This window comes from Pleurodeles waltl, chromosome 3_2 (genome assembly GCF_031143425.1).
Source record: "Pleurodeles waltl isolate 20211129_DDA chromosome 3_2, aPleWal1.hap1.20221129, whole genome shotgun sequence".
NCBI classification, from domain to species: Eukaryota; Metazoa; Chordata; class Amphibia; order Caudata; family Salamandridae; genus Pleurodeles; species Pleurodeles waltl.
The window spans coordinates 176,927,203-176,941,800 of record NC_090441.1 but is presented as its reverse complement, the minus strand read 5'-3'; the positions used below and the strand labels follow the sequence as shown (position 1 = coordinate 176,941,800).

Below are 14,598 nucleotides of genomic sequence, written 5' to 3'. Positions count from 1 at the left end.
ATAAAGACATTTCCTCTAGTTACACCAGCGTCAGGTAGCCTCACTAGTTTAGTGCAGACCTAATTACAAGTACCACCCATTTAACACCTACTTGATGTAATACAAGGCAACGCAAGGCCAGGCAATGTGCTGGCTTGTGTTAGGTATTTTTTTTAACAAGTCACAGAAATGGGATTTTTGTAGCAATGTACATCCCAAAATATATTTTGAGTCAGGGTTGTGCCAGAAAAAGTAATGCAAACTCTGTCTCTCAAAGAAATGGGCAACAAGGAGAAATGTGACAGTAAATCTGTTCTGCTTAGTTGGTTGCAAAGTCTGAATATTAAAACATCTTATATGGTTAAGGCACATGCTGCAGAGATCTTTATGTTCTCAGAAGATCTGAGGGAATAGTGATAATTGTAAAATAATTCTATGTTAAAGCATTTGCTGGAAAGATCTGTGATTTGTCTAGTCCCAGTTTAGACTTAGAGTAGCATACAAGGTTAATGCTTCTCCTGCAAAGCACATCATGCAACATACATACAACAGATTTTTATTATATGTAGATAGGTAAGTGGTTCAGTGCTTTTAACACAGAGATCCTTTTTATTACCTGCAGTTGCATTGTAACCGTTCTAATATAGCACTGTGAGCTGTGAATGATGACATGTGACTCCTACACCTTGAAACCCTCACTGTCTTATGTAACATAACCTGTACATTGATTTACAAACTTGAATGTTTTATTGCCAATATAATGTGTACGTGTTATGTAAAGCATCCCGACACACTGCATTGTGATAAATAGCGCTATAAAATGTATTAAAAACGTGGTATTTAAGTTGTTATTTTGTGTATGACACTGGGACAGAGAAACACATTTGATACGCTTGGAGTGCATGCATATCTCGTACACAGGGTCTGGACAAAGTCAAAATCGTGCCTCTCTTAAGTACCAGTGAAGTGCTAACACGCTGTGTGCTTTTATCTCACTTCCACTGCATTCACATCGAGGTGTTAGGCTCCAGAGGCACCCAGCCGGAATACTGGAACAAAAGGAGGCCAAACGGCCCTTTAGATTGGCCTTTGCTAGGGGCCCAGCTGGAGTCCGAAGTAACAAAGACCTCACGCTGCCTGCACTGTTGCTTGGATCAGTGGCAGAAAGCAGACATTGTGCAGGCTCTGCTGAATGTGTCCCGGTGTTTGAACAATTCACCAGGACAAGTTCAGTGTGTTTTACAGTGGGGCCCACCTTGGTGGCTGCGTGGAAGGCATCCAACCTGTGAAAATAGTGGGTGGCCGACGTCCACCCGCGTGGACCCCTGACCTGTGCCCTGAGCACACTGAATACTGGAGCATGAGCTTGGCACAACGAGTGCCCGCCTGCTTAAATGCTTCCATTTCATGACGTGAAATGTGAACCTGGACAGGAGCCCTCGCGCACTGGCACTTGGCGCGCGGAGCAGCATGCGGCTACCAGCGCAGCCATCAACCTGCCTCCAGATTGTTATTAGTCTAATTCCCTGGAGGAGGAGGAGACCAATGGCAACACTGGACTTGCCTGTTGCTCCCTCCCACTTTCTCCATGTTACAGGAAGGGTGATGTCACATCCGCTAGTTCCAGCCTCATTCAGTGATGAAGTGAGAAAGGCTGGGAGTGGGACCGTCAAACTCTTACCCCATCCAGCCTGTGACATCAGAAGAAAGGGTGAAGTGAAAGGCAGAGTTGGACCCTGGTCCCTCCTGCAGTCTCCCCGAAGGGGCTTTTACATGCTGCGCTCTTGTGCTGCCTGCACTGGCGCCTTGCATTAGGAAACGGAGGGCTGGACACGTTTCATCCCGACCTAAACCCGCACATGCGCAGTGGAGTCGCTCAGATGGCGCGCGCTGGCTAGTTACCACTGAACAGTACCGCTGCCCATTGAGCCTCTGGACTGCATAATGATGATGAAAGGCTGAGAGAGGGTAGGCGTAGCCCTTTTGCCCCAATTAAGGAACCACTTCAGTGCGGGGGTGTACAACTGGGGAGAGGATGATGAAGAGGACAGAATGTCATTGTTCCTAGATCTGGCCATGACCCACATGTACTAGACTATGGGATGTATGTTTTTAAATTGTGGGTGGTGTGTTGGTGTACATAAGTGCTTTTGCAGTACACTATTTTGTTTAAGCAATGTACTTTACAAAAGGGCTACAAAAATATAATTTGAAAAAGTAAACACAAATGATGTATTGGATTCTTCAAATTATAGCAGCCATCTCACTCCCAACCTAAATGGCGGATCCCTTATCATATAAAAAGAAACATTTACATGCATCAGACAGGACTCTACAAACTCTTCAATATCAATGCAATGTACATATTTATTCCACATGTCTCAGTGGCTCCACCCAATCTTTACATCTTTATACTGGTGAGAAGTGTGAGGGTTTTCCCCTTTAGTGGCACTGTGAACTGTGAGGTTTTGCCCACTACCTGCTCTTGGTGGCAGTGACAAGTGATTAGCCTAATCTGCTTCCTAATCTAAGTAGAGCAGATATCAAGTAGGATTCAACCACTTTGTGCTTTTTGCCAATTTCAGGTGCTGGACTTCGTTCCCCTTGTACACTATCTGTTGATGTCACGCGTGGGGATTTACCCATCTTCTGCTTTTGTTGGCAATGTCAACTGAAGGTCTTAATCCGCTCTATCCTACTAGTCATGCTGCCAATGGTGCAAATGCACTTACTTCCTTCACTTGTCTCATAATTCACACTGGCAGCTTCACCCACGTTCTCTTCGTATTGCCAAAGGATCGCTTTACAGATATATAAGGAACAGTCAGTGGAGACTAATGATCCCTCCAAGGTTCCACAGTGGAAGTTGAAGGGGATCAAAGGATGACCTTAGAAATCTACAGCAATACGTTTTCTGCATCATCCTTCCTGAACACGGACCAAGGATATGCTTTTCCTGGCACTCTTGATCACTATACAAATGGGAGGGGACAACCCCTTGAGCACTATGCAAATGGGAGGGTACAACCCCTTGAGCACTATGCAAATAGGATGCTTATCAGGTAACAGTTAATTCTATGGGAAATCACAGGGACAATTTTTGGAGTCCAAACCCCCCTCTATAAAGAAAAGGAACACTCAACAATACTAGGAAACCAGGGACCTATTTTAATGATTTCTTTTAAAATCCTTTCTTAGTGCACATAATATGAAGAATAAGTACTATGAAAGTCAATAATATAGTGATGGCAAGTTTTACCAATAAAGTGAACAACAAACAGCACTGTAACAAATTGCTGAAATTACAAGAGTCTTCTACATTGACATTTCTAGTCCCATTTCATCCCTTTGGCTTTCCCAAATACCAAAGAAAAGGTCTAAATGTGAGTTTCAAAGATGCTTCCAGCTCACTTACCTCCTCTAAACAATTAAACAAATGTTCAGTAAAGTAGCAACACCCGCCATTCTTGTTTGCATGGAAAGGAAGGCCGATAAGCCCACATAGTGAAGGTTAAGTGTGCCTCCCAGCAGCTTTCAGCAACGTGGGGTGGAGTGATTCTGTATGGGCTCTGCCTCAGGTCTCTGACGCAAAGTCCCATCTATCCTGTCACACTCTGTTCTTAGGTTATATAACATGTCTATTCATTGCTGTATCTTTCAGAATCAACTATTAGAAAGTGCCTTCGCAACCTTCACTTACATTCTATAAAACGTTGATTTTTTGATTAAAAACAATATTGATTAAAAACAAAAAATGAGAAGCAAACTTTTCAGTTTTCTTGAAACTTTGGCTATCATTCAAAACAATCACTAGAACAAGAGATTTGGTTCACATGAAATAACACTAACATCGTTAGGCAGACTTAATTCATGTGGCATTGACTAAATATACTGTTCATACTTCAACATTTATATCTTATAACCAGCATATATTATTCAGAAACGGGGATAACTAAAAGAAATAAACATGATAATCATAATAATAAGTGAACAGTGTCCCAGGACCAATCAATCATGATGGAAGGTGAGCTATATCACACAAGGCTGTGTCAGGAAGTGAATATATGTGTAGATGTATTAGTGAGTGAGTGGTGACTGCGTGAGTGTTAAGTGAATCACTGAGTCACCTAGTCATTGAAGATGTAAATGAGTAAAGGCATATGGAAGTAAGTTGCTGAATTAGTTAATGTTGCTAGTGAATGAGTATGAAAATAGGCTAATCAGTGAGTGAATGGAAGTGTGGATGAGAGAGTATGAAGTAGGTTGGTAAATTAGCAAGTAGTAAGATTGGGGGGGTGAGTCAGTAATCAAATTGACTTAGTACACACTGAACCCATTCCCCTCTAGGCACATCTGCCTGGAACCAAGAGTGATTCTCTCAGTAAGGTGTGTTGTTGAGTGTAACTCAGAAAAGAATGTGAAGCTATGATAAACTCCCCAGTTTTGTTTAGGGAGTCATTCGTAAGTGGGAGAATGATACATCATCTACGTCTGCCATCAAACAACCATGCAAGACTGATTTCCCTGGTGTAAGGCACTGCTGGTATCAGAAAGACCAGGAGCAGCGCTGCTCTGGCAGGTGTCAGAGTGGTGGGACCCTCTCAATGAACTGTAGGTTAATCGGTCTGTCTGCGGCCAACACAATGCGTGAGATGTGCTTCACCTGCTCCCCCGTCGGGTCGGGTCCTATTTCAAACATCCGGACTATCTGCAAGGTAAAGACAGGAGGTGTGTTACTACAGAAGGCAATATAGCAGGGTATGCATGTGGCAATGTCCACACTGAGGTGGCACGATGGGCAAGAGAATGGTGGGTTGGGATGCTACCATAAGCGATCGCCAGTGGTAAGACTTATTGCAAGCATGCTCCCATCACCTTTTGTGTGCTTTATATAAGAGGTTTACCCCCTTTGGGATACCTTAAGTAAGTGTTCTATCCTCAACCAGAGACAACCTGCCTTACTTGGGCAGCACTGAACAAGGAGTATCTTCCATACCTTTGACAGTGGTCAACCAGGGGTATCGGGGATACCTGTGATAGTGCTCATCATTGGGTATCAGGCATACTTGTGACAGTGCTTGACCATGGGTATCGGGCATACCTGTAACAGTGTTCATCCCTGGGTATCAGGCAGTCCTGTGACAGTACTCATCCATGGGTTTCAGGCATACTTGTGACAGTGCTCATCCATGGATTTCAGGTACACCTATGACAGTACTCATCAGTAGGTTTCATGCATACCTGTGACAGTGTTCATCCCTGGGTATCAGGCATACCTGTCAGAGTACTCATCCATGGATTTCAGGCACACCTGTGACAGCGCTCATCCATGTGTATCAGGCATACCTGTGACAGTACTCATCCATGGTTTTCAGGCGTACCTGTGACAGTACTCATCCATGGGTTTCAGGCGTATCTGTGATGGTGCTCATCCATGTGCACCAGGAACCCCTGTGACAGTGCTCCTCCATGTGCATCAGGCATACCTGTGACAGTACTCATCCATGGGTTTCAGGCATACCTGTGACAGTACTCATCCATGGGTTTCAGGCATACCTGTGACAGTACTCATCCATGGATTTCAGACCCACCTGTGACAGTGCTCATCCATGGGCACTAGGCACACCTGAGACAGTGCTAATCCATGGGTATCAGGCCCACCTGTGACAGTGCTCATCCGTGCGTTTCAGGCATACCTGTAACAGTGTTCATCCCGGGGTATCAGGCATACCTGTGACAGTACTCATCCATGGGTTTCAGGCATACCCGTGACAGTACTCATCCATGGGTTTCAGGCATACTTGTGACAGTGCTCATCCATGTGCATCAGGCATACCTGTGACAGTGCTCATCAATGTGCATCAGGCATACCTGTGACAGTACTCATCCATGTGTATCAGGCATACCTGTGACAGTACTCATCCATGGTTTTCAGGCGCACCTGTGACAGTACTCATCCATGAGTTTCAGGCGTACCTGTGACAGTGCTTTTTCATGGGTATCAAACACAACTGTGACAGTACTCATCCATAGGTATCTTGCCTACCTGTGATGGTGCTCATCCATGTGTACCAGGAACCCCTGTGACAGTGCTCCTCCATGTGCATCAGGCATACTTGTGACAGTACTCATCCATGAGCACTAGGCACACCTGAGACAGTGCTGATCCATGGGTATCAGGCCCACCTGTGCTGATCCATGGGTATCAGGCCCACCTCTGACAGTGCTCATCCATGAGCACTAGGCACATCTATGACAGTGCTCATCCTTGGGTATCGTCCATAGCTATGACAATGCTCATCCAGAGACATCAGGCATACCTGTGGCAGTTCTCAACCAGGGGTATCGAGCACACCAGTGACAGTGCGCAGCCAGGGGTATCTTGCTTTACTTTGATAGCACGCATTCAAAGATTTTTTTTTTTAACATGTTTTTATTAGTTTTTCAAAAGAGCCATACATTGTGTTGCATACAAAAGTCATTGATAGCAATTTGTTATTGGTTACAGTCTCTCGTCAGGCTCTCCCATGTCAAAGTCAATATACAACAAACAACTAAGAACTTGTGTGCACTCCCCGGTCTGCTAAATCTGCTCAGTGCTTCCGGAGTTTGTCGCCATGTAGGTTTGGAGCGTTCAGTTGCGGAGAGGTTCTATTGCCGCTAGTGACGGGGGCCCTCGCCGCCGCACGGGGAGGGGGGGGGGGGCAGAGGAGACAAGGGGGGAGGGAGCAAGGTGGGAGGATGTGGCACAGTGGATCATGGCGCTGGTGTCTATTGGTTGAATGTGCAGGCCTTTTGGAGCTGTTGGCATATGTGCGTTGGGGGGTCTGATGTGCTATCAGTGTAGGCGAGGCATTGATGGCGGATATGTATGCTTCCCTAAGTGTAGTATTGCCTTCCTGCCGGAGCTAGGCCCGTGACCTTCTAGGTGGGTGCAGCTGTCTGTGGTTCAGGGGGGTCTTTCATCATTTTTGGCTTCTAGTCTGGATACTAAAACGCCCCAGGCCTCGCAGCCCGCTTGTCGCAGTCCCCTACGTGCGAAATTTGTGAATACCTGGTGTTCAGCGCGAGCCCAGCAAAGCGTGAGGGCAAGCCAGGCTTTTAAGTCAGGTGTGTTGCGAGCCTTCCAGTTCATTGCTATCAATCTTTTGTACATTGCATACGCTAGATCTACAAACCTGTGCAAGTGTTTATTTCTTTTCGTCCTTGTCCTGAGACCGAGTAGACAGGATTTGGGATTCGTGTCCAGGTTGAGCCCCGTCATTTCCGCTAAAGCTGTGACCACCCCTGTCCATTCCCCCCGTAACCGCGGGCACTCCCAGACCATGTGGTAGAACTGTGCTGCTGGTGTTTTGCATCTGGGACAGGCTGGGTCCGTCCCGGGGAACATACGTTTAATCCTGGCTGGCGCCAGGTATGTCTGATGTAGATAATTAAACTGTGTATATTGGAATCTGGGGTTTCTTGAGACCTCACGTGTGTGGCTCAGAGCTTTTGGCCATTCTGTCCCTGAGATCGGGGTGGGCAATACGATGTTCCACCTCTCCCATGCTTTCTGCAGGTTGACTTCCGGGGGTCTATTCAGAAGTTTATATAGGTTTGAGGCTGGTTTTCCCTGGGGGTTCCAGTTCAGCATGTGATGCAGGGTGACTGAGATGTCTGGCTCTGCGTCACCAGATGCCCATGTTTTCCTGATTGCATGACATATCGCGTGATATGCCAGGAATTGCCCCGGATTGATCTCTGTAAGGGCCTGTATAGCTTCAAAGGTCATTAATTTTCCTTCCTCGAAGCAGTCTCCTACTGCATTTATGCCCGCGTCTGACCAAATTGTGGGTGAATGCGAGCCGGCTTCCACCCACCCGGGGAGCCGTTCTAATGGGAGAAGCAGTGAGTAGGGAAGTTTTTTGACTCCCTTTTGGATGTACTTCTTCCAGTATGCGTGTGCCGCTGTCATCAATGGATTTTTGCATGTGCTTTTGGTTTGCTTATCCAACAGCCATACTAGTAGGGGAGCACCTTGGAGTCGGGATTGTAGCCAAATAGTTTCTGCTGAGCTGGGTCTATGAAGCCAATTTAAGATCCACTGCAGCTGTGCGGCCGCAGAGTAGAGCTCAAAATTTGGGGCGCCCAGTCCACCCATTGCCACCGGATGATGCAGCGTGGTAAGTGCGACCCGCCTTCTGCCCTCGCCCCACACCAATTGTAGTAGGATGGAGTTCAAGCTAACGAAAAAGCTTTTGGGGATAATAACTGGCAGGGCCGCAAAGTAATACAGCAGTCTAGGTAATATCAGCATATTTGCTATAGCTACTTTACCCAGTGGTGAGAGTGGTAATTTATTCCAAAAGCGTACTGAGCTCTTTACAGAGGACACCACTTTCCCCAGATTTCCATCCCTTAGGTCTTCCGTACTATGGTAGACGTTGACCCCTAGGTATTTAAATGTATCGAAGCACCATTTTAGGTGGCCTGGCGGGGCACACTCTTGCCTCGCAGGGGGCCAGCTGGTTAGTGGGAATATACAGGATTTCCCCCAGTTAACTATTAGACCGGATACCCTTCCGAACTCAGACAGCAGTGACATCACCGGGGGCAGCAACTCCTCCACTCTGCGTATGTATATCAAGGCATCATCTGCGTATAGTGATATGGAGTGGAGAGTACCGCTCCTTGACACCCCCCATTCTTCTTTTTTGGCACGGACGCGTGCAGCTAGTGGTTCCATCGCTAAGGCAAATAGGAGGGGGAAACGGGGCATCCCTGTCTTGTTCCCCTGCTAATCGGAAAGCTCTCTGATATAACTCCTCCCGTCTTCACCCTGGCCTGTGGGGTAGTGTACAGAATGCGTACCCAGCTTGTGAATTTTGGGCCGATACCCATTAACTGCATGGTGGCAAACAGAAAATCCCATTCTAATGTATCAAACGCTTTTCCTATATCAAGCAATATCACCGCTTCCTCGAGTGCGGTCAGGGGGGTGTCACCTATTACACTTAGCAGCCTCCGAATATTTAGGAAGGTGTTACGTTTCGGGATGAATCCATTCTGGTCCTCGTGTACCAGGATATGCATGTAAGGAGCTAGTCTGTTAGCCAGGATTTTGCCAAGTATCTTGCAGTCTAGGTTTAACAGTGAGAGAGGTCTGTAGGACCTGACGTCAGTGGGGTCACGCCCCTGCTTTGGAAGGACCACTATCATTGCCTCCCTCATTGTGGGGGGCAGGATACCGTTGATTCCTGCTTCTTCGAACGTTTTTAGGAGATGTGTGTTAAGGTGTGTCACAAAAGTGGAGTAGTATTCTGATGGCAGGCCATCTGTCCCTGGGGCTTTATTCCTAGGTAGTTGTTCGAGGGCCTTATTAAGTTCCCCTAATGTGATGGGGGCTTCTAGTGTCTCTCTATCGGTGTGCATTAGTTGGGGCAGGGGAGAGTCTGCCAGAAAGGACTCGAGCTGTTGGAGGGAGCATGATGTGCTTTTGGTGTATAATTGTGTATAATATTCCCTGAACGCATCATTTATTGTTAACTGCGTGGTAGCTATTGCGCCTGCGCCTACTCCTATCGCCCCAATTGGAGGGCACCGCCGGTCCTCCCGCAGTAGCCATGCGAGCAGCCTTCCAGATCTGTCACCTTCTGACTGTAGCCTAGCCAAGTGGTATTTGTGATCATGAAGGAGTAATGTGGCATCAGCATTTGCGTGTTCCGCGCGCATATCCTTTAGCGCCGTGTATGGCGTTTCATTGCGGGCAACTGCATTTTCTAGTGCTCTCAGTTTCTTCTCCAGCTTGCTGACCTCTGCGTGGAGTGTGCGCCTCACCCCCCATGTAGTGGAAATACAATGTCCGCGGATCACCACTTTGTGTGCGTCCCACTCCATTGCTCTTAATTTTGTGGTGCCGGTATTTAATTCCCAGTACTGTTTTAGCGCTGTTCTCAGTGTGTCTGTAAATGCAGGGTCGTGTAAGGCTTCCGCTTGTAGCCTCCACGTTGGGATAGCCTGGCGCTTCCTGCCCCAATCCAAAATTATTTTAAGCGGTGAGTGATCTGATAGTGTCTTGGCTAGGTATTCTATTCCGCTGGTTACTGTGCAGATCTCCTGGGTGCCCCACGTCAAATCTATCCTGGTATGTACCTTATGTGGTGCTGAATAGAATGAATATTCCCTGTGTTGTGGGTGTTTCATGCGCCATATGTCATGGAGGCTCATGTTACTGGCCCATGTTGACAATGGGCGACTGGGGTGTCTAATAACTGTTGAATGTGTGGGGGGATTTGACCTGTCCAATGTTGGGTCCGGCGTGCAGTTGAAGTCTCCTCCCCATATGGCGGGTGTTTCGGGGTTCGTTAATAACGCTGGGGTAAGTGTGCACAGAAACTCAGGCAGCGCGCTATTAGGGGCATATACCCCTATGATTGACAATTGTTTGCCATCCAGCTTACCCTCCACTACCACATACCTGCCTTCGTGATCTATCTTGTGTGATGTTTGGATAAAGGGGACATTCCCTGCTATCCATATGAGGACCCCCCTCGCGAAGGTTGAATAGGATGTGCCCACAATCTTTCCTCCCCATTTACTGCGTAGGTCCTGCAGGTCTGGGTCCCGCAGGTGGGTTTCTTGTAGGATTGCAATATGTGTGCCATGGCGTTTGAGTCGTGTATGCACCCTGGACCTTTTGCCTGGAGTCCCCAGTCCCCTAACATTCCAGGTGACTATGTCATATGTGGTTGTGCTGTAGTTTATAGATTGGGCCATGTTCGATTTGTGAGTGTGTGTCTTGCTCTCTGCTCCCCGGGAAGACCCATTGGGTCCCCTCCGCCCCCGTCGCCTCCGCGGGCGGGCCCCCTACCTCCGGACGCATGTCCTGTGTTGTGAGCAGACCGGTAGTGCACAAACTAGTAGTTACCCTCTTTCCCTCCCCAACTGGATCCCAACCCCAACTGTGAACTTGCAACAAGCTACACACCCAATTTAGGTGCGAGCTGAAGTGTATCCATATGGATGTCTGCGGGGGAGCAATGATACTATCCGGATGCGGCTCATTTTAGGGGCTCGCATCCTTCTGCAGACACGTCTATGGGTGGATTGGGGCATTTCCAGGGCACGGCCATCCGCCCCACCCCCGCTCTACGCCGCTAATTGCGCGCAATATAGATAAAGGAGTTATCTCCAGGAGCAAATGTGTAAGGATACATAAGTTCAGGTGATGTAACCACCCACTTCGAGTGGGGGTCGCACATTACAGTTCTGTACTCCGGCTGTGGCGGTCGGTCCCCCTGGGGGGACAGTTCGGTAGTGCTTGTTCAGAGTGTGTCTGCGGACCTGGGGTTGAGCTCCGGGCCCCTCAGTGCCTCCGTTAATGTGGAGTCCGAGCTGATCGAGTCAGACTCCGAGCCTTCCTCTGGATGGGTCCTGAGAGTCTCGAAGGAATTCTGTGTTAGTAGGGGGGTTTCTTTAAGGGCCCTGGCTCTCTCCTCTGCAGCCTGTTCCACCGTGGGTTGACCCCTGGGGCGCCTCTTGGATCGTTTCTGTGATTTTGTCGTTGACCAGTTCTCGTCGGTGCCGGCTGCCTCGCGGGGGTGGGCGATGTCTTTGGCATGCATCCACGTCCAGGCATCTTCCGGTGAGGTGAACACATGGGTGCGTTCATCTGTTAGTACACGTAGTTTAGCGGGGAACATTAATTCGTATTTTATGTCATGTTCACGGAGGCGTTGTTTAATTTGGGTGAAGGAGTTACGTTGCCTTTGCACTTCCTGAGTGAAGTCTGGAAAAGCGTGAACAGTCGAGTCCTCGTACCTGTATGGGCCTTTGCTGCGGAACTGTTGAAGTATCGCATCACGGTCTCTGAAGTTTAGGAACCTGGCTATCAGCGGTCTTGGAGGTTGACCCGGTGCTGGGGGATGTCCGGGAATCCTGTATGCTCTTTCCACTGAGAAGAATTTGGATGGGGCTCCATTCAGGACCTCTTTAATTAACCAATGTTCCAGCAGGAGCTCTGAATTTTGATCCAGTGATTTTTCAGGAAAACCGAGAAACCGTATGTTGTTGCGGCGGGATCTGCCCTCCGCCTCCTCTGCTCTTCCCAGCAGTGACTTTACTTCTGCATCTAGGCGGAGAATTTGTTTTTGGTTATCCGCTACCGTGGGGGCCAGTTCACTTAGCGACACCTCCGTTGCCTTCACTTTATCGGATAATTTGCCATGGTCTACTCTGAGGATGTTCAGATCTTGCGACACCGTGTCTATCCTGGTCTCCAGTGAGGTTTTAGTGTTCATGATTGCCTGTATTGCGAGGAGTGGGCCAGGAGCGTGGACTCCAACTACTGCAGGGAGGGCGTATGTTGCTGATCGCCAGGTGCCTGGCCATGCGTATTCCGATCCTGGTTTTTAGCTGATTTGGGCCTTCCGGCCACTTTGTCTTATCTGGTGTGACCTGATTCCACCTGCAATCACGCGCTCACCCACGTTCTCTGGGCTATTCAAGCAAGGAGGGCGTATATATCCCTGCGGGGCCACACCAGTGTGCGCTTCGGTTTTTGAGGTTTCGGCCCTGCTGGTGATCCTCCAGGTGAGATTTTATTCAGGCGGTCTGGGACCTCCCGTCGCTAGGTCCGCACGCGTACTTCAGCCCCCGGCCGGCAGCCAACTCCAGGCCCTGGGTCCTCTGTCGGTATGGAGTGGAGGAGTGACGTTCCCGAGTGTGTTCGCTTAGTATGTTTCGGGCTCGCACAGGTTCTTTAAGCACTGTTCCGCGCTGTGGTGCAGGTCAGCGCCTTTTAACAGAGGATATGGTTTGGCCTGATCCAGACCGGCCCTGCATGTACCCCGTCTGTGTTGGCCTCGATATCTAGCTGCAGACCCAGGGTCTTCTCCGGGGAGGGGCGCACCGCGCCATCAGTCATGGGGTAGGGAGGCACCCCCCAGGGGTCTCCGACAGGATTCATCCCCCGTCCTCCGTCCTCCCTCGTGGGCGGGAGGGGGTATTCAGTACGAGGAGAAGGCGATGGCTCCCAGTCCCCTCCGTGGCGGTCCCCGCAGCCGCCGTGCACCCGCCTCACCGTCCGGTTCTCCAAATTTGGTGCGGGTCCCCGCCTCAGGGGGAGAAGGCGCCAGCGGCCTCCTAGAAAGGGCGCGTCATCTGCGACCGGGTTCACAGCCACCCGGCAGGCCTCATAGCCGTCAAGAACAGTTGGGGGGTCCAGGGAGCAGGTCCCACCCCGCTCCCGAAACGCCTTCACCCCTGGCCTGTTATTATGGTCCCACAGGGCCTTTCGCAGAGGGGGAAGCGCGTCCCTCCGCCTGCCTTTAGTTGTAGAGAGGGCACCCGCCCGGGGCCCCTGCAGCTCCTGCCGTTAGTCCCCCGCTGCTCATCGGAACCCCCCGCACCTGATGGGGGGGAGGGGTAAACTCCGGCAGCCGAGAGGCGGACGGGTTAGGGCGAATGCCCGGGACGATATGAAGGCAAAATATGGGCTTATCGCCCTCGCGAGGTGGGCCGCTCCCGTTTCCGCGCACCCACCTCTCGTTCAGGCTCCAGGGCAGTGTCCCGTCTGTCGCGGCCGACAAGATGGCGGCCACAGCTCCCTGCTACGAGTCGCTCCGTGGCAGCCTCTCCTCCCGGTCACCCGATCACCTCCAAATCCGTCGGCGAGGGGAGAGCGGCCCCAGAAGCGGATCCCACCTCCGGGATGTGACAGCGGCGCCCCAGGAGCGCCCCGCAAATGTTCCGTGGCGAGCCCGAGACGGAGCGCTTAATTAAGCGTCCTTCCCGGTCGCCATCTTGGTTCCTCCCCCAGCACGCATTCAAAGATATACTGCACAGCTGTGAAAGCACGCACCAGGGGCAGCTTGCATCACTGTGAAAATGTTCACCCAGTGATCTCTTGCATAGCACTCTACCAGGCGTACCGTGTCAAAATCTGAAACAATCAACTTGCATAAGCATGAAAATAAACCATTTAACAGTGCTCCATGTATGTAGCAATGGTGGTACAGCTTCATAACTCAGCCTGCAATACACACACATAAAGACTTAAACATAGCACAGTTTCTAATTGAACATTATGGTACAGTAATTAAGACACAGAAAGGCACCTGGGAGCTCGCGGGGGCTGCTGCCTTCTCACTGTATGGGTCATGGCGGCATTTTCTGATCTGCTGTACTGGCCACGGTGGCTTCAGTAAACATTGCTGTGTGGCCCATGGCAATTATTAAAATGGTGTTGGGCCATTGCCGCATAAGGATTGGCACCTCCGTGGTGGTGGAAACGTGATGGCATTTTCTACCGCCACCATTTTAACATATAAAATCTGGAATAAGCAGACAGGTGTTTTATATATATATATATATATATATATAGATATATATATATATATATATATATATATAAATGCCTAAATATATGTTTATACTTGTTATACCCTTTTTCAGATTCAACTAGGATTGCTCATTTTAGTTCTCTTTCTGCTCCTCCCAATCCAAGATGGCTGTCATGTTTTTTTACTCCTAGGTCATTTCCTCCTCACCACTGTGAATGCTGAAATTTTACTAATCATGAAGTGTAATTATTAATTGCATATTAATATTAATTGAAGTGCTTATGTTTAGTTTATT

The 14,598-nt window shown here is 49.1% G+C and overlaps 1 protein-coding gene across 1 annotated transcript in view; it reads right to left on the bottom strand.

Annotated features, from left to right (window-relative positions):
• Positions 1-2,329: 2,329 nt before the first annotated feature.
• The window catches only part of LOC138286655 (sterol 26-hydroxylase, mitochondrial-like), a 168,271-nt gene continuing 156,002 nt past the window's right edge, over positions 2,330-14,598 (bottom strand). Inside the window, exon 9 of the mRNA XM_069227119.1 lies at positions 2,330-4,687. Coding sequence (XP_069083220.1) covers positions 4,562-4,687 — 126 coding nt within the window. The 3' untranslated portion in view covers positions 2,330-4,561. The remainder of the gene's footprint in view (positions 4,688-14,598) is intronic.